This window comes from Lactuca virosa, chromosome 2, assembly GCF_052849685.1.
Source record: "Lactuca virosa cultivar CGN04683 chromosome 2, Lactuca_virosa_CGN04683_v6, whole genome shotgun sequence".
NCBI lineage: Eukaryota > Viridiplantae > Streptophyta > Magnoliopsida > Asterales > Asteraceae > Lactuca > Lactuca virosa.
The window spans coordinates 34,394,459-34,418,395 of NC_136427.1; the positions used below are offsets into that span (position 1 = coordinate 34,394,459).

A 23,937-nucleotide genomic window follows, 5' to 3' on the forward strand; every position below is an offset into this window, starting at 1 on the left:
TAAGGGTATTAATGTCCTTCTGAGTATCCTGTAGTAGGTGTCATAAGATTTGGAGAATCTAATCGTCTAAGTGCCAGTCTAACTTGATAATAAGCATCCAACCAACTTGTGCTCTAGCAGTTTTCTTGATGGTCCTTACGGTTTTACTCATTGATATGAGGTAGTGGTCAATGTGAGCGTCATGTGCCACTAAAAGGGGCACAATTCTCTTCACTGGCTTATTTTTGAGAGTGGTGGGTTGGTGAGTGTGGGATGACTCACACACCTCGTATAAAGAGGGTATCCCTTTCTTGGCTCTCTACTGTTGTAGGATATTAGTCATTAAATTCCCAAATGTTGGGTTGATTTCTCGTGTCATCTTTAGTATTGGTCGTGGTTGCAGTATATGTTAGTGGTCTGAGGATAAGACCGTTCAGTTTGTTTCGTAGGTGTGTTCATGCGAAGTACACTTCTAGAAATGGATCGATATGATGGATGGAAAGGTAGGTTAGTGTAGCAGTGGTTATGAGCTCCTAGACCTTTACTAGTTTAATCGTGAGTGTGATTTTCAAGGTCGAGATGTATTCCTTAGAAGAATCTTCCTTATCAGTTGTCGATATATGGGTGGGTGGTAAAATATTCGGTGGGATGGGGGAATGAGATGGTGAAAGTGGAACAACCTGTTCCATAGAAGGATGTGGAATAACCTGACCATCATCTAAATTAGAAATGATGATTATTAGTTGTGTTAGTGAATAGTGTGGAAGGCAAAGTAGATGTAACTTGTAAGCATTTGTAAGCGTGCTTATTTCCTAAGGCACTTATATGTAGTGTAGCATGGTTAAGTAACTACTATTCTGTATAAACATCAGACACGATTGATGTTTATGAGTGTTCGATTTTTATGAGTATCTGCAATATGTTTATCAAGTATAGGTATTCATAAAATATTACTGGTATTCTCGTGGTTCCTTAAGTGTTTTCCTTGGTATTTTGACTGTGGGATCTTTCTTGAAACATGTTAGAATCTCCAAGCGTTTAGTCTATCAATTACATTATCCAAGCTTAGTTGTGTATCGGTCTAAAAAAAATTAAACATAGGTGACCAATCTATGTTTAGTTGTGGTTCAGCTCATGTATTATGCTAACCTCCCCCATGTATTGTGCTAACCTTAGATATCGTATTTGACCTAAACTCTTGATTTTGTGTTCCTATGGGCTTTGTTGTATGCAACATATATAAGTATAAGTGTTCTCATTAAGAGTTTGAGTTTATATACATATAACTCTATATCTGAGGTTTGTTTGTGTATTTTATAAATTGTTCTTCAATGCTTCAAGAATATTAAGTAAAGATCAACCAGTATAGAAAAGTCCGAGGACAAGATCATTTCGGACTATAGCTTTTCTGAAATCTAACAACCCAAGGTGAAAAGTCCATCCTAGACACCTCTCTCGTACGTAGTCTATCAGTAGTGTAATTAATAATAATACTTGTTATTCCTATGTTTAAGGGATAAACTTAATCAGATTAGTGAGCCTAGAGCTATATTTCCTAAGAAAATACTAGTTCACTATAGCTAATAACTCTGATACCAATTTGTTACACCCCGGCCGGCGGTAGAAACATCGGGCTGTGCGACGTCATCGTGGATCATAAATATTGATTAAATTGAACAATTACACAAAAAATATAACATAAATATCACCCTTTTAGAAAATAAATATTACACACCGTACTAAGTTTTGAGATACTGGAAGGTAAAGTACATTAGCCCCTTAACAGATAGGCAAAGTAATAAGACAAAAGTGGTACACCTGTGATACCATGGCTGTTCCAAAAGATAGCATACGTCTGACGTTTAAGTTCATGAGAATACATTTGATTTTTAAAACCTCTGCATGATGTTGATGACTTCACATGTTCGAAAGTTTGTTTCGTAAAGTACCTGTATATAAAAAGTATGTTTACTGAATGTATACCTTTATATCAAAAGTTTGTATATTGAAAGTGTACTTTTAAATCAAAAGTGTGTTTTAAAAGTGTTTTTTGTTGACCAAAGTATGTTCGATATATATATATATATATATATATATATATATATATATATATATATATATATATATGTGTGTGTGTGTGTGTGTGTGTGTGTATGTGTGTGTGTGTGTGTGCTTTCTTGACAAAAAGTATGTTTGTTAAGTATGTACTTTTATGCCAACAATCCTGTTTACTCTATCTATGTTTTCTTGAACAAAATTGTGTTCGTTTAGAATGTACTTTTATACCAAAAGTAGTGTTTTACTCCATATAAGTATTATGTTAACTTATATATATTTGGAATTTTTCAATCGTTACGGTGAGTCCTTATAACCGAGCTCCTGACGAAAAATTGCCCCCTCATGACGCTTGATCAGACATCGTAGTTGTTCAGAAAGTATTCACCCAGTGTGAGTTTTCCGTCAAGGTTGTGGCTACCAACCATAAGTGGGGGTGTCAACATGTATAGAGGTATACATAAGTCTCCCGCTCATTTAAGATTTAACAGTTATAGGTTAGGGTTTTTGCTAAGATTTATCGCTTAGGCGATGAATGTACCTAATGGTACCATAAAGTTAAATAAAATATTCTTAAAGGTTGTAGCCCTACCTTTATAAATTTAAGTTATCAGACCAAATTTTGTGTCCTATAATTATAATAATGTTTGTAATTATAATGTTCAAAAATTGAAAGGGCAAAGTGCATAATATAGTTTGATATTATGTTGGCAGAGCAGTGGCAATGTATCATAAATATTTCATATTATATGGCAAAATAACGTCAGAGTATAATAAATATTTTATATTATAAGGGCAGAGTAACGACTGTGTATAAGAAATATTTAATATTATACGAGCAGGGTCACGAAATGGTAAAACTAAGTTTTTGTAAAAATGATTCATTGATATTTATTTGATATTGATAACGATCGATTTATAATAAATAATATAATTTTAATATGTATCCCCCCGCCCCGCCGCAAAAAAAAGAAAGGTAAAGATCATAAAAAATGGTCGTGAAAATCCCCTTGAAGCGCGCTTTGACAATGATAGCTATTGTTGGAAGACTCGGAACAATCAGCCTCAAGGGGTGGGAAATTGTTCAAAAAAAAAAAAAACAGGAGCAAGAGGAAATAATTTTTGGTGAAAAATGAATGAATTTCAGCTGGTATTTATAGGAGGAGTTCGAACACGCCACGTTGTGGCAAAAGCACGTCGCGTTGTGGTGTTTGCGTATGCAGCAAGATTATTTTTGGTGCTAACACGTGTCCGACCTACCCCCATGCATCGTGGGGATTGCGTAGGCAGCAAGTTTGTGTTTCCGAAGGTATTTTTGAACTCTTTAAAAGTTCATCTCTCGCATACGAGTTCCATTTTCGATGTTCATTATATTCCCGATTTCGTATAAACCAATACTACAAGTTTCTTTTAGGCCTCAATAGCTAACTCGCACTCTATTTTTAATATATATTTTTGTGACGGGTTTACTCTAAAAGATTTTACGAAAATCATAACTCTCTCATACGAACTTTGTTCTCGACAATCTTTATATATACAGATTCGTATGCAGGAGTAATACAATTCTCTTTTACATTGCGTTGGCTAAAACTCAACATATTTTCTTCTAGCTTTTTATGACGTACATTTATGTGTGAGGTTGACTGTAAAACATATAAAAATCATAACTTCCCCATACGAAGTTAGATTTTTTTGTTATTTATATTTTCGGGATCATGTCGACGTATACTTTCAACTTATGTTACTATTTATATGTAATAACACAAAATTTTGTGCGCTTAAATTTTTAGTTTTTGGATGTTTCGATTTATTTTTCGTATATATTGGAATGTATAATATTATATTTTCAATAAAAATTGTCAAATATTATACATTAAGTTTATTACTTTGATGTTCGTCACACGTGCGATTGACGATCGTTGATCAACTTTTGACGATTGTCACACAACCACAGAGTCCTCTTCTTTAGTCTTGTTTTGCGGCATTGTTAAACACAATAACCATTCTAAGCTTTCTTCATCCAAACTGTTATCCCTTTAATACACTAAAATGAAGTCGCAAACTCATTTCCATAACACAAGGTACATCCATATATATCTTCATACTGCAATAATTGACCTACTCTTATGTCTTAATACTTTAAGACATCATTTAAGCAGCAATGGTTCCTTTTTACTTTAACAAGGTAAATATTCGATTACCTTAAGTACAACTTTTTCAATAAATGAGTTTTTTTCTAAGATTCTTTTCGGAAAAATATCACTTTTCAAAACCGTTGGTCTTCATGGTTTCATTTTGTTCCATGATTGGTATTTCAAGTGTTAACTCTAATTTTCTACACTTATGTACAACTTTTTATATCATTGGATAATTTTTTTTAAAGAACACAAGGATACTCCATTTCTTCTTATACTGATCATCTCTAAGTTTAACGCCACGGTATAATTACTTTGGATAATTCGACGCAGAAACACTCAATCATTCAATCATTATATTTGAAAATGGAAAAAGTCTTTTACCAACAAATTTATTAGAACCTATATAAAAATGACAATCACTATTGCAATATATGTTTATACCTTTGAAGCTAAGATATCACAAGAAATAAGAACATGAGCTATTATCTTGATGATGCTTTTTCTTCAATAACGACATATAGCGAAGAAGGAAAGAGAACAAAAACAATAAAAAGTTTCAAAAAAGTATAAACTGTTTTGACTAATTCTGATAACTTTTAGATCATCCATCCATTTCGATCTTTAGCAGAAGATATGGAATTGTACTACAAATTAAATTGGTTCCAAACATGAATTTTATTATTCAAGTTAATGCTTCCATTATGATAAATTCAGGGTTGGTATCTGCTAGAACAAGAGTTGTCGTAAGATCTACCCTCACCCGCATATCTATTGTGAAAGAAGTCTCTTACCAACAATTCGGCCACCACTCAACAGCATCAACGGAGTGGTTTGGAAGTGGAAAGAGTCATTGATTCCTTGAAAACCATATATTCCTAGATATAAAAGGAAGAAAAGACATTAATTTATCCCCATTAATTATTTGTTGATCTAAGATTACCCCACCTCCAAACATCCATAAAAAATGAAAAAAAAAGACATAATAATATAACGCACCGAGTACCTTCACATTACTGATAGAATCAATGCAGTACTAAGCGACTCAATACAAGTGTTGTGTGTGGTTGTAACTTGTGATTGCTGGTTGTTGATGCATATGGTAGTAAAGATCCCTTTGAATTGATATTATATGACCGACCCACGTCAACCCGCCCCGAGAACTATGTGGGAGGTCTGTCGTAGAACATTAACGATATTTTGAGAGTGTCAAGGTTTGAATCAAGTAGTGATTTTAACCAAGTAGTGATGAAAACGAAATGCTAAGTAACAATAGGAGTCGTCACTATATGATTTAGTGACCAAACTTTCGGTCGTCAATTTTTGTGACTATAGGTCCCTCACAAAAAGTGATTAGTGACCAAGTTATAAAAGTTGTCACAAAATAATTACTAAAATATATTGGTCACTCGACGACCCGTTTCATAACTAAATGTTGTCACTTAACAATGAAAGTCGTCACTATTTTACACAATATTATTTATATATATTAAAATAAAAAAATATTTCAGGAATTAGGGATGTAGGGTAGTAGTAAACGAGCTTCTTAACGAGCTTAAACCGAGCCTAAGCTTATTTAGGCTCATCATACTAAAAACGAGCCGATCTCGAGCCCTAGCCGAACAGTTCTTCACGAGCTCGATCTGAGGTCGATGTTATAAAGCTCGAATCGAGCCGAGCCTGGCCAAGCTCTAAAGGTTTTATTCAGAAGCTTTTATGTGTATATTCACTACAAATGATACAAAGAAGACAAGCCTAAGGTTTTATTCAGAAGCTTTTCTGTGTATATTCACTACAAATGATACAAAGAAGACAAGCCTAAATATGCAATACAAAATATAAGAAAAGAAACTCCTAATAAGGAAACAATATACAAGGCAAAAGCAATCACAAAATCTCGTGATTGAGAGGTAAACAAGGAGAGAATATCATGCATAATATTATGAATTCCAATACTCCCCCTCAAAATGGAGCATGTAGATTTCGCATGCCCATCTTGACAAGTAGAAACTCGAGTTGTTTTGCACCCAATGCTTTCGTGAGTAAGTCGGCTACTTGTGTCTTTGTGTCAACATAGAGAGGTTTGATTTCACGTGATTCAACTCGTTCTTTGACAAAATGACAATCCATTTCAACGTGTTTTGTTCGTTCATGGAAAACGGGATTGTTGGCGATATGGCGAGATGCGTTGTTGTCACAGTAGAGAGACGTAGAGTTGTGTTGTTCTGTTTCAAAGCCCTTTAATAACCATCACATCCATAAAATTTCACTAGTGGTTGTGGCCATGGCACGGTATTCAGCTTCGACCGAGGAGCGAGAAACAACCAACTGTTTCTTTGATTTCCATGAAATGGGAGCTCCCCCCAATAGTAGAAGGTATCCCGTTGTCGATCTCAGTGTAGTTGAGCAACCCAACCAATCGGCATCACAGTATGCCACCAATTCTGTACCTCCTTACTTTGGGAAAAATATACCTTGTCCGGGTGTGGCTTTTAGGTAACGAAGAACTCTCATGGCAGCATCAAAATGTCTTTGTCGAGGTTCCGAGACGAATTGGCTTAGAACATTTACGGAGTAGGAAAGATCGGGTCTAGTGGCTTGGAGATATAGTAACCTCCCAATCAATCTTCGGTATTTGCTTGCATCCACTCGAACGTCTTCCTCTCCATTTTCAAGTTTCAGATTATGCTCCATTGGAAAGGAGCATGGTTTACACCCTAACATTCCACTATCTTCCAAGATGTCGAGGGTGTACTTTCGTTGGCTTAGCACCAAGCCGTCTTTGGTTCGTGCCGCTTCTATTCCGAGGAAATACTTTAATGGGCCAAGATCCTTGATGCTGAATTTGTCATCAAGAAAGCTCTTAGTTTCTTGAATTTTGTTCTCATCGTTTCCCGTTATGATTACATCGTCAACGTATATGAGGACAGTACCGAAAATTTTCCCAACTTTATAAGTAAACAGGGAATGATCAACATCGGATTGTTTGTAGTTAAGTTGGAGTAAAGCCAATGTAAACTTTTGGTACCAGTTTCTCGAAGCCTTCTTCAAGCCATATAATGATTTTCTCAACCGGCATACCTTCGCTCCTCCCCTTTGTCGTAGCCTTGTGGGATTCTCATGTATACCTCTTCATTCAAATCGCCATGCAAGAAGGCATTATTCACATCTAGTTGGTGAATGTTCCATTCCCTTTTCACGGCGATGGCAATAAGACTCCTTACGGTTACCAACTTAGCGACCGGTGCAAATGTGTCGTGATAATCGACTCCTTCCCTTTGCGTGTATCCTTTGGCAACGAGTCTTGCTTTGTATCTTTCAACTTCACCGTTTGGTTTAAATTTTATATTATATACCCATTTTGAGTCTATGACACGTTTCCCATTGGGTAGATCTTCTATGGTCCAAGTTCCATTCTCTTTAAGGGCTTTTATTTCCTTTTGCATAGCGTCCCTCCAATGTTGATCATGCACGGCCTGTTTAAAACTTGTTGGCTCATCATTAGAGGAGATAGCCGCAATAAAAGCTTTGTGAGGTTTCGAAAATTTTTCATACGAAACAAAATTAGCAATAGGACATACCGTTGAGGATCGTTAATTGGAATCGGGATGTGCATGGTCTATAGATGGGGGAAGTTCGACATCATACTCATTGAAACGAACTGGCCTGGTACTACTTCGCTTTTCCCTGACTTGTGCGACATCCTCATTGTTTCTATTTTGGGTCTCATTCACATTTGGTGGAGTAGGTTCGGAACCTTCTAGATCATTTGTGGCTTGTGAATGGGGTTGCATTTCAGGCCCATCGTGATCATGCCCATTATTGTTACCAATTGGGTCATTGTGGCCCAGCTCTTCCCTTTCGGCATTTGTCAAGTAATCGTCTGGACTTTCCAAACCTACTCCCTTAACTTGTGTTTCATTGGGTTCAGTAGCCTTGGTGGGCTCATTCTCTTCATCAGGCAAGAGTGTGAACATATCATTCTCTTCATGTTGGTTTTCTTTAATACTTGTAGCAAAAGGAAAAACTTTTTCTGCAAATTTTACATCTCTTGATGTGATGATTTTCCCATTGCTTGGATCGAAAATTTTGTATCCTTTCATTCCGCTTGGGTATCCCATAAAAATACCCGGCCTTCCTCTTACTTCAAATTTGTCTCCATTTTTTTCAATGCTTCGATAATATGCCAAGCACCCTAGGACCCTCATGTGATCATAGTTTGATTTTTCGCCATGTAGCAGTTCATATGGAGTTTTATTTCCAATAACTTTTGAGGGCAACCTATTTATGATGTATATGGCGGTTAAGATGCACTCGCCCCAAAATCTTTTCGGGAGGTTGGCTTCAATCTTGAGAGTGCGTGCCATCTTGAGCAAGTGCCTATGTTTCCTCTCCACGACTCCATTTTGTTGTGGAGTATGTGGACACGATGTTTCTAAGATGATTCCTTGTTCCGCATAGAAGTTCATCATTTGGTTAGAAGTAAACTCCCTACCATTGTCACACCTTATCCTTTTAATATTCTTTTCAAATTGTGTCTTGATCATTTTGTGAAAGTACATTAGACACGTGCTTGCTTCATACTTGTGTTTAAGGAGATATACCCAAACGGCCCTACTATAATCATCACTATTGTCAAAAAATAGTTTGCCTTAGAAAACGAGGGGGTCCGATACTTCCCCCATATGTCGCAATGTATCAAATCAAAACAAGCAACACTTTTAGTTGTACTAATAGGAAAGGGATTTATTGTCAATTTAGACTTTATGCAAGAATCACAAATGTCATTGCTGTTCTTAAAAGAAAAATAACTTAAAAACTTAATTTGAGATATTTTTTCATCTCCAGCGTGTCCTAGTCTCTTGTGCCACATATTACTAGTCACCACCATTGCCTTTCTTTTACTAGCAAGCATACCCATTTGATATAGACCATCTTTGCACCTACCCGCTCCAATCAATTTCCTCGAACGTAAGCCCTGCATAACAAAGAATTCAGGAAAAAATGTCACGACACAGCTTAGGTCCCTTGAAAGCTTACTAACAGACAGAAGGTTGAATGTAAATTTTGGAAGATGAAAGACTTCTTGCACTTTCATCCTATTTGGCAAGGTGTGACTACCCTTTGCTTTAACTGGTACGGTTTCTCTGTTAGGAATGGTCACAGGTGCCTCATTTGTGGAGTTGATTATTCCATCAAGGATATCAGACCTGTAAGAGATATGTTCTGTACATCCGGAATCGACAATCCATTCGTCATTGTGTTTGTACTTTCCTGCCACGTTTGCAGAACGAGAAGCCTCACTTTGTGTTGTTTTCTTCTCTCCAGCAAAGTGTTTCTGGAACTCCTCATATTGTTCTTTTGTTAGACTGCAGATAAGATTTGATTCGGTCTCGGCGCATGCCGCCTTTGGCTTCCCTTATTCCCGTTTTTTCTTTCCAGGCCACCATTCCGGATAACCCACACGCTTGAAACAACTGTCGCGAGTGTGCCCGTCTTTTCCACAATGATCACAATGACCGGAGGGCTTCTCATCTCTCTGCCCTGTTCTGATGGGTGGTATATTGCGTTTCACAGTGGCTTGAAAAACCACCGTTTCATTCATCGGTCTTTTTCCTCCGACTATAGTTCTTTGTTGCCCATCCTCCGCGACCAGGTGGTAAGCATTTCCTAAGTAAGGAATGGGTTTTGTTGCGAGGATTTGGGTTCTGATGATGGAGAACTCACGATCCAGTCCCATGAGGAACTCATAGAGTTGTTCTTTTTCTCGAATTTCTTTGAGAGATTTTCCAAGGCCACAAGTATAGCCGTTACATTTGTATTTGGGAGTAGGGAGAAAAGATTGAATCTCATCCTACAACCCACATAACTTTGTGTAATAGGCTGATACGGTCATCCCATCTTGCGTTGTATTCGAGATGGCTTGTTTTAATTCGTATGCACGCGGTGCACTTTCTTTTCCAAACCTTTCTTGAAGGTCTTTCTAGATTTCTGATGCAGTATTGGCATATTTCACACTTCCCCGGATCTCCTTTTCCATGGCCGTGGTGAGCCATCCCTTGATCATTGCGTCACATCGCATCCATGCCATGTAGTTGGCATCATTTGTTTCAGGCTTCTTGATAGTCCCATCGATGAATCCTCTCTTGTTTTTAGCAAACAAGAAATTTTCCATTTCTTGGACCCAATCAAGATAGTTGTTGTCGGTTAATGCATCGTTGACATGCATTTGTCTTGGGTAATCAGAAGGATGGAGGTAGAAGGGGGAGTAGTGATCAGGATCGATTGGATCGGTTTTGGGGTTTTCTTTGTTTGAGTCATTGCTAGTCATAGTAGCTTGTACCAACGATGGTTCTTTGGTTCTTGGGTTTTGGATTGAGCGTGATAGATCACTGCTCTGATACCATAAAGGTTTTATTCAGAAGCTTTTCTATGTATATTCACTACAAATGATACAAAGAAGACAAGCCTAAATAGGCAATACAAAATATAAGAAAAGAAACTCCTAATAAGGAAACAATATACAAGGCAAAAGCAATCACAAAATCTCGTGATTGAGAGGTAAACAAGGAGAGAATATCATGCAGAATATTATGAATTCCAATAAGCTCGGGCTCGGTTCGGCTCGTTTACACCCCTAAGATATACTAGGACTCATTTATCAAAATATATATCGTCAAAAGATAAATATAAATTGTTCTCAAACTTAAGCGAACCCACAACATTTAAATTTTTCTGAAATGATAAAAATAAAAAGCCAGGGAAAAATTATTTTCCACATGGCACAGTGTCAATTATCATGCATACATACATCACGTACTCAACAAAACCATAACACAACCTTCCAAACAATTACAACTTTCCACAAGGAATAACTCTTACCTTTATTCAAACAACATGATTTTCTTCAAGACAAGTTTTTTTGTTTCTGAGAAGAGACGATGAAGCGGAGTAATTGACGACATGAACCTACAAGATTAGCCCAAAATGGGAACGAGACCTATAAAAGATTCTATATTATTTATTTTGAGTTATGATGAAGGTTAATGCAAGTGTCAAGCTCAAAAAATGTTTTGCTTAATTCTGAATAAAAAAATTAGTCTTTAATTTTCATGGCCTCTCGAGTTTTTTCGTCGATTTTGTTAAAAAAAAAATTTGGGTGGAAGCTTTTCTATCAAAAAAAAGAAAGAAAAAATGAAAAGCCACATTTCATACCTTTCCATCAATGCAAACTTTTCTTTCATAATTCAAGTGAAACTCATGGTCAAAACTCTCAAAAATCCCTTGAGCTCATCCATAACTTCACATCATCAGCCATATATCATGTATGTAAATCTCATAAAAAACGAATCATTATAAGGTAACAAGTAACTTAAAAGGGAAAAGTCAAAGTGAAAATAAAAGTCAAATGGTAAGTCATAATAGAACTATAATATTTTTCTGAAAATAACAAAACATAATTTACTGAATTTTCAATTTTTTTTAAACACGTGTGTTACTAAAGATTACACAGTAAAGGAGGAAGACAAAGTAAAGTTATAAAGCCTTCACTCAAGAAAGAAAGAAGCTTATTTGGACATTATACTTGTAAAAATTTCCCAGTTATAGAAGTGAATTTATTTTTATATGGATTACAGTCCTAGATTTTGCAAAGAACAATGTTGTAAGTGGAAAAAACAAATATAAGATTTTATAATAAATAAATCGAATGAAATACATTTCTATTTATTGAATTTAACCATCAAAGAAGAAAGAACAACAAATGAATAATTTGTGAAAATTTCAAATTATACATGTATTTCTAAATAAGAACAACTTAACTGAGAAAGTGAGAAAGTGGAATTGCTCTAAAGAGGTTATCCATAACCGTTGACCGATCGTTTGACTTCTTTGCAAATTTGGTGTAACTTCAAAACCTTTGTGGTGAGATTGTTTCAAAAAATGTCAGAAGCTTATCAACATATAATACAATATCAAGAATGTTTCTATTGAATATCTACTTCTCTAATACCATAGACACAAAATGAGAGGTTCAATTGGAAAAAGTTTTGGCACATTTGATGATGTAATAATATATACGAGGGGTTGTGTGGTGATTCAAATTAACCGTCAAGTTCAGAATATGTAAACACAATTAAACAAAATAGATCCTTGATTATTATGAGAAAATCATTCAAAATGCACGATGTTTACAATGTATCTCAATGATCATAACTCGATCTAAAACAATGTATATATAATCCAAGATACCGACTTGTAACATAGAATAAGGAAACTAGCTTTAGACTGACTTGCCAAATACTAGATTGCTTGATCTCCAAGGTCCTACGTAACTTAGGATTCAAACAATCACCCCCGAATCTCTAAGTCCTTCTAAAGACTTCCTCAATCCCGATCAAGCTCTCCCTTTCCTTAAACTTGGTTCGAGCTAGTGGTTTTGTAAGAATGTTTGTATTTTGTTATTCACCGGGAATGTACTCCACATCTACTTGTTCGTTTTCAACATAATTATGAATGAAGTGAAACCTTGTGTTGATGTGTTTACACCTTCCTTCAAAAACGTGATTCTTTGTTAGTTCGATAGTCGACTTGTTATCAACTCCTAAAACCACCTTCTCTTGCGTTTTTCTAACCCCCTGCCTCTGGTACGCATTTATTTACAAATTATTCTTGTTTGAAAGGCTACTCGACAAGTTGGAAGCCCCAGAATCGTCAAGTAGAATTTAGCCTTGGACGCGGGATTCAGCCACCTACCCGATGGGTTAAGAGCTCTGGACTCGGCGAGTAGGCCTGGCAGAGTGAAACCCTAATTTCGGGGTTTTACACCCTATTTAAGGATCTTAATCCCCACCCATTGGCCTCATTTACAGCCTCCTTGTCCCAAACCCTAATCCAGGAAACCCTAGAGCATCTTGTGAGTGTGTGAGCCATTTGTAAGTAATCTTTGTGTTCTTGAAGCTTGGAGAAGAAGAAGGAGTTAGAAGGCTCAAGAGGAAGAGAGTAGATCTAGAAACTACACTTCTTTGGCTACATTTTCTATTAATCAAGTCTCTAACTTGATCATTCTTTTCTTAGATCTATTTACTTCCATTTTATGAGGGGTTTGGTTCAAAAACCTTGGTCTTTGGGATTTGGACGTCCCAAATGACTTATATCTCAGATCTGGGATCTAGGAGGGGTTCCATGGCATAAAGGGGCAAACTTTATGACCATGGAGGCCCCATGCAATCTTATAAGCATTTATATGGCCTTTTTAGCCCTAAGAGGACAAGCATGGAAGGAAAGCTAGGAACTTTACGTGTCCAACCGATGTTCAAAGCCTAGATCTAGTATAGTGTGCCTTGGTTTACGGTATTATGGCTTGTGGACCAAGATCTATGTTCTAGAGAGTTAGGGTTTGAGCTAAACCCATTAAGAAGGACTAAGAGCTGGTAAAGTTGGAAACTTTACCCTTAAAAGTGTATTCCCGGTGGGTAGATGAAGTTTGGAACTTGCATCTGAAGGGTAGGAGCTTAATCCATTGAGATGGCTCAATCAGACAAGGGAACTCGGTGAGTCCATAGAGGGACTCGACGAGTTGATTTCCCGTTTTAGCTTAAGGTAGAACTCGAGGAGTCGGTGAAGGGACTCGGCGAGTTAAATCGGTAGATCGCAACTGTGAGTAGCTTGGAAACTCGACGAGTCAGGGGGGGACTCGACGAGTTAGATCGCGATTTCAGGATCTAGGGCTCGACGAGTTGATGGAGCAACTCGGCGAGTTGGGTCAACCAGAAGGTTGACTTTGACCCAAGCGTTGACTTTGACCAGGGGTGAAATGTCATTTTACCCTAGGAAGGATTATCAGATTTTGATTAAGTGTTATTATGAAATTGATAGCCGGGGAGTCGCCGGAGCAGCACTTAGAGATTCCTCACTCGAGTTTTCAGTAGTCAGCCTTGTGAGGTGAGTTTCCTTCAGTAGGATCGGGTCTACGACACCAAGGCCGGCCCGCAATATGATTATGTTAGTAGCTGAGTGTGGACGGGTCCCGTATCTCCCAGTTAGCTGAGTGTAGGCGGGGCCCGTATCACATAGCTTAGTTTCATTATGGATATGTGCCTGATTGATGAAATTAGTTATACTTGTTGTCTATGTGATACTTGTATGTATGTTTAGTAGCAGAGTGTGGGCGGGGCCTGTAACGACGTAAATTTTTAAAACAATTTTTTTCATTTTAGATCATATAATCTTCATAACACATTTCATAAAATCTCATATGTTTAATTTACAAAACGCACTCCATGTTTAATTAATTAATAATCCAGGATCCTCGAAACATAATTCCTTCTTTGGTGTGTACAATCAAGCCGGTGCCGTCCCGCGATCCTGAGAAAACCTGAAACATATAACACATAACACGGTAAGCAAGAAGCTTAGTGAGTTCCCCAAAATACCACATACACATACTAGCCACTCGAGGCTATAACTCTGTAGGGCCATCCTGCGCGTATGTCTCAGTGGGACCCTCCAGTCCCATGAATCGTTGGACCCTCCAGTCCGGTCTAGATGAAAGCCCTTCCGGTCTCACTACTCGTTGGACCCTCTGGTCTGGTCTAGTGAGGACCTTTCGGTCTCATGAATCGTTGGACCCTTTGGTCCGGTCTGTAAAGCTCCGCATAGCATAAATCACAAAGACATAATGCACAGCATCAAACGTAAGGCAAGATAACATAATACTCAATGTAAGCACATAAGACCCTCTGGTCACACATAGTTACCACTCTAGGTAAAGTATAGTGAGAAGACTCACCTCGTATGATGAACAACCTCTAGTAACGCTGCTGCTATACACCGGCCTCTAACTCTGTGCCAAGGCCCACATTTATCCTAATCAGGAACTAAGTCGAACTCTCACTCTTTTAGGTCTAAATGTAGCCCACTGACCAGCACATTAATGACCTAAAACCCATTGGGCCCACCAAGGCCCGATTCTCAATCGAAAAGGCAAGCCCACCCTTAGATAAACTCCCCAAGCCCACTAATGGCCCACTTTGCTAAACTGGGCCCACTCCCTCCAATGGGCCTTACCCCAAGCCTAAATATATCCTTGGCCCATAACTTCAGACTAATGATGGCCCAACAGCCTAGAGACCCAAAGCATGGCCCAAAACACAAAGTCCAACACAGACAAGTTACGCGGGGCGTACTCCTATGCACGTTAGGCGTACTTACTCGATGGCGAGTACGCTGGGCGTACCTGCACGTACGCTCAGCGTAATCCTCCTGTTAAGCCCTTTTTCTATTAAGTGCTTATTACTTCATTCCAGAGGCTACAAATTCAGATCCAAGTCCTTATTATCCTCTTAATCCTTAAAGTCATAATCTTGGTGACTTGCAATCCACCAAATAAGCTCAAACTCTAAAGGTAACAACATACTTCCATAATAAGGGCTACATATCATGCATGAACACAAATGGGACATCAAGATGGCAACTTTCTGCCTTAGGGACTCATCTAGAACTGAAAATAGCAACTCCAAGACTAGGAGTCGAATTTGCATCATAAAGCTCTAATCTTGGGACCAAAGGACTCCAAAATCAAACAACACTAGATCTAAGCATGCTTAAGGAAAGCTATGAACTTTATACCTCAAAAGAGCTCCAAATGATGATGATGATCTAGATATATGAGCTCCAAACTCCCAAGCTCTTCCTTGCCAACTTCCTCTTTTGCACAATCCAAGCGCATACCACCAAAATAAACCTCTTGAAGACCAAATCACCCAAGGATGAAGACATGAGACGTTCTAGGGTTTCCGTGAGGTTAGGGAACAAACATGGAGGCTAGGGTTTGAACCATAATGTTCTATATATAGTGGCACACCCTAAATTTAGGGTTTCTGGACTCTGGATGTACGCTGGGCGTACCTCCTATACGCTGGGCGTACGCCAAGGAGCAACCGCGGCCATTTCCCTTATACGCTGGGCGCAACCCAGCCTTACGCTGGGCGTACCCACACGCTTCCATTTCGCATGCATGGCCTTCCATGCCAATTTTTCTCCTTAAGGGACCATTTATGCCAAAAACTTCCAATTTCCATATCTTCCTCACCTGATGTCCGTTTTCGACGAACTTTATATCCGCGAAAAGGTAACGAGAAGCTCTACAGTTCTATCCACTTTATATATCCTAGAGCCCACTCGAGCTCAGGTCCAAAATTCATGAAAAGCCCAAACCAACACCTTTGCCGATAATCTTGGGTCCTAAAGAACAACCCGAACCCTTTTCTCACACACGATCCACATTATCCATATCCAAGAAGGCCTAAACCTTTCTCTTGCAAAATCTCATAACCTTCTCATACTCAGATTATGACCCCCGAGCCTGGAATTGTAAAACATTACGAAACAGGATGTTACAATTCTCCCCCACTTAAATTTGATTTCGACCTCGAAATCACTCCTTGCCAATACTCAGATCAAATCAACAACCCGAGAAGTGTAACCGAAAATCACAACAACAGACGATCTCCCCAAGGCAACTGAAACCAATCGGAACCCTTTGAAAAATGAACCCCTCTACTCTGTCCTCACACACAGAAGATCGACCAACCCGATCGAAACTGCCCTCTGATACTGACCATCATAAGCTCCTACTTCCTCTAAAAAGTCCCTTCCATCATTAAGTACTAGATCAATTCCTGATTCCACAGTTGGACCTCCAAGGCTACTCCTTGCACACTCAATAAAGCGACTTTAGAGTCTTCCGAATCACATTCGCTATCTCAACCCATCATATGGCACACACAATCTCAATGTTCGCTTACCTCGAGCGAGTACTGCAGTCTATCTGATGTCGCCTCACTTCCGACCTCTGTTGTCTATCACTTATCCGACCCATATGTCTCGTGGTCCTCCATAATCAACGAACCGACCTTCCCAGGTCTAAAAAAAACATCTGATGGAAATCATTGCCACTCAAATGAAATCCATCTGACATTTCGGAATCTCATCTTGCCCACTCAATACGCCACTAGAGTCAAACTCAACTCAAGCCTCTGGTCCGACATAGAATTGAAACCATTCGTCCCATTACAACACTCACACCATGACCCACGACCTGCAACCCAATCGCATACCACTTCTCCAATTCCCTTGGGTTGCGACAAACACTACTCGATTCAGAGTATAAAGATTCCCGACAAATATGCAGACCCCAGTCTCGCCCCTGGTTCGACCACCAGGCTTCCAAAAACTCAAATATTAGGGCTACCCAAGCCTGAAACCCTTCCGCGTCGCTCTCTGACCAGAGAGTACTTCATCACAACACCCTCTCGTTGACTGGTGAATACTACGGCTCCCCGTAGCATCACAACAACCCCCCGCTGACTAGTGAGTACTACGGCTCCCCGTAGCATCACAACAACCTCCCACTGACTAGTGAGTACTACGGCTCCCCGTTGCATCACAACAACCTCCCACTGACTAGTGAGTACTACGGCTCCCTGTAGCATCACATCAACCTCCCGCTGACTAGTGAGTACTACGGCTCCCCGTAGCATCACAACAACCTCCCACTGACTAGTGAGTACTACGGTTCCCCGTAGCATCACAACAACCTCCCACTGACTAGTGAGTACTGCGGCTCCCCGTAGCATCACAACAACCTCCCGCTGACTAGTGAGTACTACGGCTCCCTGTAGCATCACAACAACCTCTCACTGCGTCCACTAACTCATGCTCCGCGGACCAACATGGATAGGTGCTCACACTTATCCAAATAAGCATCACTACTCTTAACAGCAGCCGCCATAAATAAACTCCTTTTCTCGCGGCAAATCACATTCTTAAGTAATCTCGCTTGATATCAATTAGCCGAAGGGCTCCCACTGGAACCATAGATACTTGCTACACCACTTGCCATCTCCTAACTCAAAACTTAAGATAATCCAAAATTCAGAACATCCTCCCCGGAAGTTGGTTGCCTAAACAACTTATGCCCTTCCCAACTTCATATACCAGCCCATACGTTGCGCCAAAAATTCTCAACCACCGCACTAACCTTACGAGCCAACCCCCTTCGAATTCTCCATTGTAACCTTGAGACTAATTAAGCACCACAAGGTCTCCGACCAACGGCCACTTGCCGTGGAGACTCTCCTCCTTTCTCAAACTCGTACCACCTGCATTACCTCGCTCGGCACCTCGCCTCGACCACCAATAACCCTGGTGTAATGAACCCGTACCGTAGGTTTCTATATCCAATTCTCTAACCGCTATTGAACAAATCTCGGATCCCCTAAAAAAATACCTGGTTCTCCCCCACTTAGGCTTCGAACCATCGCCAATTGGCGCACTAACAATCTATCCCACAGACTGTTTCCACCAGTAAAATCGCACCTACCCTTGGTATGTGCTATGCAACGCTCGATGATCTCCCCGGTAGAGATCAAGCAACTCCAAATATCCCGAATCATAGCAGAAATCCTCAGAAACTTCTCATCATGACTGCCTCTAGTCATTCAAAATCTCATACCGTCCCATCACCGGACATCCCAACTGTCCAGTATTAACCTTGACTCTTAGTCTGGAAATAATGAACTATCATACTCCTCCTCCTCAACTCCTCAACCAACGTTCCATCACGTGGATTATCATAAGAGTAGAGACCTCATTTCCCCAGTCGATACCCATCATAGACACTAAGAGCCACCGCCCCGGCATACTCCTCTTGAGCGTCCGTCGCTGCAGCTAACACATGCCCTGCTATACTCAAATAGGGTGTATCCTGGTCCGTGACCATCTCAGTCTCCGCTGAAAACCTGCTCATGCTATATCATTACCTCGCGGCAGACATACTGCCCCAAATTCTCTGGTGGAAGATCGCCATCAATGCTACCCCACGGGGTTTACTCTCAAGCTTAGAAATCAAAAGCCTCCATATCTCTGCTGCTTCTCACAGGATATAGAAATAGCACACCACTGGTCACAAAAGGTGACATCTCCACTATCGGCTGAATGCTCAGTTCAGACCGCATTCTCCCATAACGCACCATCCCTATTCATCCCTGAGTCTTGCGACTCCAACTGGCATCTCACCAACAATCTCTCGGATCTAACTCGATTTCCCTCTCAAGGGGTGCTCCACTAAAACTCGTTCATCATGGCCCTCTGGCCCCATACTCTTTCACATCTGTTCTCAGTCTAGACAATCGCCACAGAATAACCGATAAAACCAGAAGCACTAACCGCCACGTGTCATGGTACTCAAACCATGTGACCACCTCTCGATCTGCTATGAATCATGGTACCCGAACCATGTTATCTCCTCTTAATCTGCTACGAATCATGGTACGCGAACCATATTCTCTCTTCTCAATCAGCCTCAAATCATGGTACTCAAACCATGACATAACCTCTCGATCTGCTACAAATCATGGTACTCGAACCATGACGTCACCTCTCGATATGCTACAAATCATGGTACTTGAACCATGACGTCACCTCTCGATCTGCTACAAATCATCGTACTCGAACCATGACGTCACCTCTCGATCTGCTACAAATCATGGTACTCGAACCATGACGTCACCTCTCGATCTACTACTTAGATCCCCCGGAATACTCCCAACATCGAGTATGGGTCCTCTGCTTTCAGTAGTACGGGCCCATACTACCTGCCACATCTACCCATAGTCTCTACACGGACCATCCCAGAGTCCCTAAGTAGCTGCTCAACCTTCTCAATCACCAATTCCAACACGCGTACTCGCTTCCCAGCGAAACTCTACTCTCTCAGCGTACTCATCTGACTAAGGTCACTTCGTAGGCTCTTCCTAGGTTCTCACACTTCTCCGCCATCAGCTGCTGAGAAACTCCTTATGATGCCAGTCACCTACCTCCTGAATATCGTCACATTCACTTGGTAGCTGACTCCCATCATCGGGAGTTCCACAGAGCACGAAGCAAGCAACATTCGGGCATCGAATAAGCACGTAAAACCCACTCTAGGTGATAACTCCACTTGCTCTACTCATACTCAAAAGATATCACCGAACTCAACATCTCTACCCCTCGCGGGTATCTAACTACTCTCTCAATAGGCTCCACAAATGCTCATCTAGGTATCTCTCATAGATTACTCCTCTACTCAAATCCCTCTCTGAAAGGATTCTTGTTGGATACCCTTACTCAACACATACTCGAAGGCATATCACAGATAACAATAACTCCTAGGCTAAGGCATCACAAATCAAGCCACTCTAGTCCTAAAATATGAAATACCTAGCCTATCTCTAACATGCATAATATCTAATAACATTTCTCATAAATGTCTCATAATACAAAAGTAAGGGTATTTTGGGAAATCACCGTTCGGGCTCTGGCTGATTGTACACACTGCTCCAACTCGTTTTCTCTTAAACTCTTTCTCATTTTTAGAAAAATTTATCTCTTTGAAAATTTTTCTCAATTCCTCAGTTTGAGTTCAAACACACCCGGAGGTGCATCCGAATCCCTTAAACCAAGGCTCTGATACCAACTTGTAACGACGTAAATTTTTAAAACAATTTTTTTCATTTTAAATCATATAATCTTCATAACACATTTCATAAAATCTCATTTGTTTAATTTACAAAACGCACTCCATATTTAATTAATTAATAATCCAGGATCCTCGAAACATAATTCCTTCTCTGGTGTGTACAATCAAGCCGGTGCCGACCCGCGATCCTGAGAAAAACTGAAACACATAACACATAACAGGGTAAGCACTAAGCTTAGTGATTTCCCCAAAATACCACATACACATACTAGCCACTCGAGGTTATAACTCTGTAAGGCCCTCCAGCCCGTGTGTCTCAGTGGGACCCTCCAGTCCCATGAATCGTTGGACCCTCCGGTCCGGTCTTGATGAAAGCCCTTCCGGTCTCACTGCTCGTTGGACCCTCTGGTCTGGTCTAGTGAGGACCTTCTCGTCTCATGAATCGTTGGACCCTCTGGTCCGGTCTGTAAAGCTCCGCATAGCATAAATCACAAAGACATAATGTACAGGATCAAACGTAAGGCAAGATAACATAATACTCAATGTAAGCACATAAGACCCTCTGGTCACACATAGTTACCACTCTAGGTAAAGTATAGTGAGAAGACTCACCTCGTATGATGAACAACCTCTAGTAACACTGCTGCTATACACCGACCTCTAACTCTATGACAAGGCCCTCATTTATCCTAATTAGGAACTAAGTCGAACTCTCACTCTTTTAGGTCTAAATGTAGCCCACTTACCAGCCTATTAATGACCTAAAACCCATTGGGCCCACCAAGGCCCAATTCTCAATAAAAAAGGCAAGCCCACCCTTAGATAAACTCCCCAAGCCCACTAATGGCCCACTATGCTAAACTGGGCCCACTCCCTCCAATGGGCCTTACCCCAAGCCCAAATATATCCTTGGCCCATAACTTCAGACTAATGATGGCCCAACAGCCTAGAGACCCAAAGCATGGCCCAAAACACAAAGTCCAACACAGACAAGTTACGTGGGGCGTACTCCTATGTACGCTAGGCATACTTACTCGATGGCGAGTACGCTGGGCGTACCTGCACGTACGCTCATCGTAATCCTCCTGTTAAGCCCTTTTTCCATTAAGTGCTTATTACTTCATTCCAGAGGCTACAAATTCAGATCCAGGTCCTTATTATCCTCTTAATCCTTAAAGTCGTAATCTTGGTGACTTGCAATCCACCATATAAGCTCAAACTCAAAAGGTAACAACATACATCCATAATAAGGGCTACATATCATGCATGAACACAAATGGGACATCAAGATGGCAACTTTCTACCTTAGGGACTAATCTAGAACTAAAAATAGCAACTCCAAGACTGGGAGTCGAATTTGCATCATAAAGCTCTAATCTTGGGACCAAAGGACTCCAAAATCAAACAACACTAGATCTAAGCATGCTTAAGGAAAGCTATGAACTTTATACCTCAAAAGAGCTCCAAATGATGATGATGATCCAGATCTATGAGCTCCAAACTCCCAAGATCTTCCTTGCCAACTTCCTCTTTTGCACATTCCAAGCTCATATCACCAAAATAAACCTCTTGAAGACCAAATCACCCAAGGATGAAGATATGAGACGTTCTAGGGTTTCCCTGAGGTTAGGGAACAAAGATGGAGGCTAGGGTTTGAACCATAATGTTCTATATATAGTGGCACACCCTAAATTTAGGGTTTCTGGACTCTGGACGTACGCTGGGCGTACGCCAAGGAGCACCCGCGACCATTTCCCTTATACGCTGGGCGTAACCCAGCCTTATGCTGGGCGTACCCACGCGCTTCCATTTCGCATGCATGGCCTTCCATCCCAACTTTTCACCTTAAGGGACCATTTATGACAAAAACTTCCAATTTCCATATCTTCCTCACCTGATGTCCATTTTCGACGAACTTTATATCCACGAAAAGGTAACGAGAAGCTCTACACTTCTATCCAATTTATATATCCTAGAGCCCACTCGAGCTCAGGTCCAAAATTCATGAAAAGCCGAAACCAACACCTTTGCCGATAATCTTGGGTCCTAAAGAACAACCCGAACCCTTTTCTCACACACGATCCACCTTATCCATATCCAAGAAGGCCTAAACCTTTCTCTTGCAAAATCTTATAACCTTCTCATACTCAGATTATGACCGTCGAGCGTGGAATTGTAAAACAATCCGAAACATGATGTTACAGGGCCCGTATCTCATAGCAACTGAGTGTGGGCGCGGCCCGTATCTCATAGTAGCCGAGTGTGGCGGGATCTATATCTCATAGTAGCTGAGTGTGGGCGAGGCCCGTATCTTAGTGTCAGCGGAGTGTCGGCGGGGACCGTATCTCCCAGTTAGCAGAGTGTGGGCGGGGCCCGTATCTCCATGAGTGTGGGCGGGGCCCGTATCTCCATGAGTGTGGGCGAGGCCCGTATCTTAGTGTCAGCGGAGTGTCGGCGGGGACCGTATCTCCCAGTTAGCATGAGTGTGGGCGGGACCCGTATCTCCATGAGTGTGGGCGGGGCCAGTATCTCCTAGTTGCATGTTATGTGGTAGTTTGGGGAGACTCACTAAGCTTCGTTCTTACAGTTTTCAGTTTTGGTTTCAGCTACTTCCGGTAGCAAGGGGAAGGGCTCGAGATGATTGCAGTGCACACACCATTTGTTCAGCCTGGGATGTTTACACTTTGATATTTTGATATACATTGATATGACGTTTGAGATATTATGACATGTGATTTGGATAAGTATGGTTTTATTAATAATTAAAAACGAAATTTTTGGTCAGTATTTTTGGGATGTTTCAAGTTGGTATCAGAGCCTTGGTTTGAGGGATTCGGGCACACTATCGGGTGTGTTTGAACTCAAACTAAGGACTTGGTATGAAAAATTTTCAAAAAGAAATTCATTTTATAAAAAGAATTTGAAATGAGAGAAGAACTTTGAAAAGAGAAAAAGGGTGTGGTGCATGCAATCAGCTGAGTTCAAGTAAGTACTCCTAAATTACCCATACAGGTTTATGTTATGATATGTTTATGAGAATTGCATGCTAGATTAGGACTAAGGATCTAGGAAGGATGCCTTATGTGCCTATTATATGTATCTCAGCTTTAGGAACCATATGCTAGTACAGATTAGTCAGGGATAGCCTGAGAGAGATATGTTTGATTATGTTTACTCGATGCTCGAATGCTGTTTGCTTTGTGCTTTTAGGAGTTCTATTTATCTTTTACTAACTAGTAAATGAAT

General features: G+C 40.3%; 2 protein-coding genes across 2 annotated transcripts; both read right to left on the reverse strand.

The window, feature by feature from the left end:
* Nucleotides 1-8,933: 8,933 nt before the first annotated feature.
* On the reverse strand, nt 8,934-9,774 carry LOC145157350 (uncharacterized). The gene is made up of 4 exons (XM_079076406.1): nt 9,634-9,774; nt 9,214-9,507; nt 9,048-9,147; nt 8,934-8,959 (listed from the first exon to the last, which is right to left on the reverse strand). Exons 1-4 carry the CDS (start codon nt 9,772-9,774, stop codon nt 8,934-8,936), a joined length of 561 nt encoding a protein of 186 aa, XP_078932532.1.
* A 378-nt stretch (nt 9,775-10,152) lies between these two features.
* On the reverse strand, nt 10,153-10,500 carry LOC145157351 (uncharacterized). The gene has a single exon (XM_079076407.1). The coding sequence runs from the start codon at nt 10,498-10,500 to the stop codon at nt 10,153-10,155; it is 348 nt and encodes a 115-aa protein (XP_078932533.1).
* Nucleotides 10,501-23,937: the final 13,437 nt, after the last annotated feature.

Bases quoted from the DNA above. Each gene is read 5' to 3' on its own strand.
- LOC145157350 (XM_079076406.1), bottom strand. From the start codon at position 9,774: ATGAATGAAACGGTGGTTTTTCAAGCCACTGTGAAACGCAATATACCA. The intron at 9,148-9,213 runs GTTAGTAAGCTT...TTTGTTATGCAG, and splicing joins TTACATTCAACCTTCTGTCT to GGCTTACGTTCGAGGAAATT. The intron at 8,960-9,047 runs GTAATATGTGGC...TTTTAAGAACAG, and splicing joins AAAGGCAATGGTGGTGACTA to CAATGACATTTGTGATTCTT.
- LOC145157351 (XM_079076407.1), bottom strand. From the start codon at position 10,500: ATGACTAGCAATGACTCAAACAAAGAAAACCCCAAAACCGATCCAATC.